The sequence below is a fragment of the Lactuca serriola genome, chromosome 5 (assembly GCF_051521515.1).
Source record: "Lactuca serriola cultivar US96UC23 chromosome 5, Lser_US96UC23_V15, whole genome shotgun sequence".
In the NCBI taxonomy this organism is placed as follows: Eukaryota; Viridiplantae; Streptophyta; class Magnoliopsida; order Asterales; family Asteraceae; genus Lactuca; species Lactuca serriola.
Window position 1 is genome coordinate 338542126 of NC_136412.1, and position 5323 is coordinate 338547448.

Below are 5323 nucleotides of genomic sequence, written 5' to 3' on the forward strand. Positions count from 1 at the left end.
TTTTAATTTTTAAATCTAAGTTGTGTTTTTTTTAATCATCGTTGTTTTCTAGGTTTTTTAAATCTTGATTGTTTTTTATGTAACTTTTTTTAAGAAATGAAATATTTTTACTTTAAATAATTATTAAGTTTACTAATCATTTTTATGGAATTATATTTATTTTTTGATTGTATAAAGCTTAAATTTAAATTATTGTTATTTAAAAAAAAGGTGAAATGTAGTAAAAGGTGACTATTTTTTGCTTTTTGGAGTGAAATGTGAGTAAATACTCAAAAAGTGAGTGAATTGAGTCTAAAGGTTTATGGGACCTTTTAAACCAAAATTTGTTTTTGAACTTTTTGACACTCTTCTCATTTCTAACCAGTTATATAGAAAATTTCATAATCAATATAAAAGTTTTACATAGACGTAACGGGTAAACGAACAACAAGCTGTGTCGCAACCTCTTTTTGGAAAGCAAAATTAATTCTTTTAAAATTTATTCTCGTTTATGTATCCTACTTTCCCAAACAATGCATGTTTTCTTAAATTTTAGGATATTATCTATGTAAACCTTAAGTTTAGAGAAGACTTTTTTATATTTGATATGATAGTGATCAATATAAACCACAAGAATTACTAAATTGGACAATAGAAACACTAAATGATTATTTATTTATACAATTACAAGACTGGGTACATAGGAGGCAATTACAAGATTGGGTACATAGGAGACAATCATTACAAAAGGAGTAAGGAACTACTATAATATGAGAAATATAACACTACCGGAGTAGTACACTAACATATGATACGCTCGATCGTGTGCTATAAATATTGAGACTCTTTATAATTCAACTTATCATCACCAATGTGGAGCTTAACTCTATAGATACCATACCTCTGCAAACTATATTTATTCTACTTAGGATCACTTTCTTGTATCAATGGTTAGAATTTAAAACATATTTAATTTTCATTTTTTTTTTTTTTGTCACTTTTAGCCTTTTGGTCCGATAAAGTTTCCAAAAATGGAAAGTGTTAATATAACTTATAAGTATTCATCAATTTTTGTACAAACATGCTTCCAACCTCATATTAGACCCATTTATAATGCTAAAATGTCCGCTTATATAGTTAAAATAAAACATCCAAAAGAAACGGTCACTTTGATAATTTTAACCACTTAAGTAATTTGCCTTTTTTCTTGACCAAACTTAGACTTTTACTTTATAAAACTAACCTCATTACAACAAGGAAATACTAGGAAAATACTTTGTAAACATACGATAATCCTACATAGATTCCACCATGCCAACATCATGCATCCAAGAAGCCTCTGTAGCCGACATAATTTCAGATACCCTTGACTTTGACTTTGACTTTGACTTTGACTTCTCTTCTTTGTAGCATACATTATCCAAAGTGTTATCTGTGTCCTTATGTTTGGTAACAGGAAGGGATAAACCAAGGCAAGCTTGGGGTGTTTTAGAGCCTTTATAAGCTTTACAAATTAAGCTTATGATATCCACATAATCCTGAAAGTAAAAATAATCAAATATAATTTTTTTTTTAATTAATTAATCATAAAAATGAAAAGAATTTTAATCCAAAAACACTCACATCATAAAGCGGTTGTCCATCTAGGACGACCCACGGGACATAAGTATGAGGAGGTTCAAGCGCCTTTATTTCATCTGCATATTGTAGCTCAAGCTGTGCATAATAATTTATAAAATAAAATAAAAAAAATTATGTGTCATGAATTCAATAAATAAAATATTAAACAATAAGTCAATAAAATTTACCTCATGTCCAAAACCACTAGTGTAACAATCAAGAACAGGTTTTGGATCCACATTTACTTTCTGAAAACATGTTTCCCAATTGGCATACTCCCCTTCATAAGTTAAATTTTCCACACAATACACAAAAGGAAAGTGGTCACTCTGCATCAACATTATAAAATATAATAAAAATATATGAATGGTGGTTTATAAATTATAAGATTTCTCATGTTTTGTCACACTTGGAGGGTTTTATAAGACAGATAAAGAGTTTGAATCTTACAACAGCAGGCCAGGCATGAATTGCACAGGCTTCTACAGTGTTAAGCACACATTCCCATGCACCATGCTGCAACATAAACATAGAAAAAAATATATATATCATCTTAGTAATAAAAAAAATGAGTTAGAAAGTTATGGAATTTCACTAATTGTTTATCTGAAAAGCTACCTTATGAATTAATAGTGTTTGGTATAAAATTCATGATAAGCTGGATTGTAAATATAAAATGACATAAAAATGAACATTTAGATATATAACTAAAAACTAGCTAAGGACATATTTGGAATAGTTTTGAGAAAGCTCCATAAGCTTCTCCTATTTCAAAGTAGCTTATCAAAAGCTAGTTTATAAGCTGCAATAAGCTATTTTTTTGGTTTCACTAAACATCAAATTACAATAAGTTAAGCTTATTTTTGCCAATCAGCCTTACTCTATACATTCAATTGTCATAGTATATAGGCTTAATTGATTATTAACTTAGAAAACTAACATTTACTTTGTCAAAATCTAATTATCATTTGCAAGTAATACAAACTCATGTGATTTTAACTGAATAGAAATAAATTACACTAAGTTAGTATATTCAAAGTAATAATACCAAATATACCTAAAACACTTACCACCGAACAAAATACACATCAAATTTCGCTGATTATAAGAAAAATAAATCAAATCCCATCAAACAGTAACTATCAAACGAAGAAAATTTAGATAAGAGGAAAAAATCAATTTGAAGGGGGGTAAACAAACCTGGCAAACGATGGTACCATTGGAACGAATCTTAGCGTTTCCATAGGGACTAAGCTTGAGATCCACGATCGAAATCAGTCCGTTATCAAATAGCTTGTATAGATAGTTGACTATGAAATTTTCACAGAATGGACACAAAGCTTCGTAGTATAAAGTCAACTCCAGTTTTTCTTCGCTAGCGATGGCGATCGGGGACGACGCTGCAGATGCCGTAATGAGATTCGCGACTACGGAGACAATTAAAAGAAGTAACAGAAGATTTGATCGGCGATTATTGCAATGATGAGCCTCCATTCTTAGCTACTCGCAGTGATCCGACTATCCAAGCACACTCCGGGTTGATAACTTATACTAGTTAAGCAGTCAATATTACCCCTTAATGTTAGCATTTATTACATTATTGCCATTATGTATGTCCCTCGTTTTAATGTTTTAGGCATTTGAGTGGATAGATGAAGCCTAAAACCAAAAGGGTAAAATCGTCCACTTAGATAGTCCTGTGGATTGACCAAAAACAAAACAATAGCCAACCTTATCTTTACTATTTTTGCAGAGAATAATATATTGACATATTATCGAATTTTATAAAAATTAAATTGACCGTTTGCATTGGAATTGATTAGTATACAACAATTTTTTTCATATATAATAATCTGTACGTTAAAGTGTTGTATTCTACAACTTCATAAAACATAAACTGTTATATATGGATAAAAATTATTATGTACAAATAACTTCCCTTAAATTTAATTTCATGCACGTTCTGCTAATGGATTTATTGATATTGATTAAACAAAATATAAATATAACCGAATATAATATGTTTTGTAGGTTTCGAACATCTATTCTAGCCAAATATGAGTTTTCAAGCCAATTATGAATTTTTTGGTAATATTCCATGGTCAAGCATGAATTTTCCGGCAAGAAAACCCTAAATATGTTCTCTAAAATAAGAGCCCTAAATTTTCCGACATGATTTTTCCAACACATGAGTTCATCCGGATCCGACAATCGATTCTTCAGATTTAATGGTGTTAGAATTGTGTTCATATAGATCTACCACATAAGTTCATCCAAATCCAATAAATCAAAATTTCAAATTTAGGGTTTTAGGTTTCAAGAAATGAGGGTTTTTAGATTTAGGTTTTTCGATTGCAAAAAATCAAGTAAAAAAATCATCTTTCTAGAATTGGTTGTTTGTATAACATCTTCAAAGTCTTTATGTATAATTGACCTCTTGAAACATGTATTTTCGAAGAAAATTGATCATCGTAAGTTCATAACAAGGGTTTGTATTCTTGTTTGAATACGCAAAATCGAATATTGGTTTTCGATTTAAGTGTGCAAAATCGATTGAGGCATACACATATACATTTCTAGAATCGGTGTAGGGTTTGTGTTCGTGTTCCAGTTTGAATATAGGATTTCAAGAACATGATTTCATATTTCAGGAACATAAATCCCTTCGTCTTGTAGTGCTTCTAGGAAAATGAGAAATCTGAAAATATATGGCCTTCAAGAACTCACCGATTTATGGTTGATGTCTTTGTTCCATATTCGAATAGGGGATTTTAAGAACATGATTTGAAATTTCAGGAACATAAACCCCTTTCATCTTGTACTGCTTCTTTTGTAGTGCTCTTGGAAAAATAAGAAATCTGAAAAAGTATGTGGCCTTCAAGAACTCACCTCAAAATCCATGCTTGGCCAGAAAAACGCCAGAAACCGGCAAAACACATTATACCCGCTCAGAATATAATTGGCGCACCAAAACACATCCACAAACTATTTCCACTAGCGACATCGCACCAAAAATTCAAGCCAATTTAAAACTTTTCAAACAATCCAAAAACATTAGTTATTACAAAACTTGTTTTCAAAATGTATAATATCAGAGTATCCCAAAAACATAAACATAAATATGAGGAGTTGTACGATCACGCCTTTGCCTTGCCACGATCCCCTAATGTACCTGAAACAATAAACTGAAACTGTGAGCCCGAGGCTTGGTGAGTTCCCCAAAATACAGATACACTGCACATAATACATAAACAAATAACAACATGTATTGGGTCCACAGCTTTACAGACTGGATTACCCCTGGGCCCACAGTGTGAGTCTAGAATGCCTACCGGGCCCTCAGATCACATCTGGATTGCCACCGAGCCCTCAGTACGAGTCTGGAATGCCTACCGGGCCCCTCAGCTCGTATCTGGAATGCTCCCGAGTCCTCAGTATGAGTCTGGAATGCCTACCGGGCCCTCAGCTCATATCTGGAATAATCTAGGGTTAGTTGGCTATCGCACGGAGAAGTACCACCTCAACCCATCCCACATAACATATCAACATATAACATAACTACTAAGCATGCAGATAATCATATAACAACACATGTAGTCCTACAGACCTACCTAACTAGCATAACCACTAGCATGCAACATTAACTCGAACTCAACATCTAACACTGCTAGGATCACATATCCAATGGGCTGTCCTTGGTGCCTTAGACCCATTAGTATAGTGA

At 32.1% G+C, this 5323-nt stretch overlaps 1 protein-coding gene across 1 annotated transcript; it reads right to left on the bottom strand.

The window, feature by feature from the left end:
• Positions 1 to 1129: 1129 nt before the first annotated feature.
• On the bottom strand, positions 1130 to 3134 carry LOC145055334 (gamma-interferon-responsive lysosomal thiol protein-like). Its single transcript, XM_079003626.1, has 5 exons — positions 2800 to 3134; positions 2050 to 2115; positions 1788 to 1928; positions 1603 to 1695; positions 1130 to 1517 (listed from the first exon to the last, which is right to left on the bottom strand). The coding sequence occupies exons 1-5, from the start codon at positions 3091 to 3093 to the stop codon at positions 1275 to 1277; spliced, it is 837 nt and encodes a 278-aa protein (XP_078859752.1). The 5' UTR covers positions 3094 to 3134; the 3' UTR covers positions 1130 to 1274.
• Positions 3135 to 5323: the final 2189 nt, after the last annotated feature.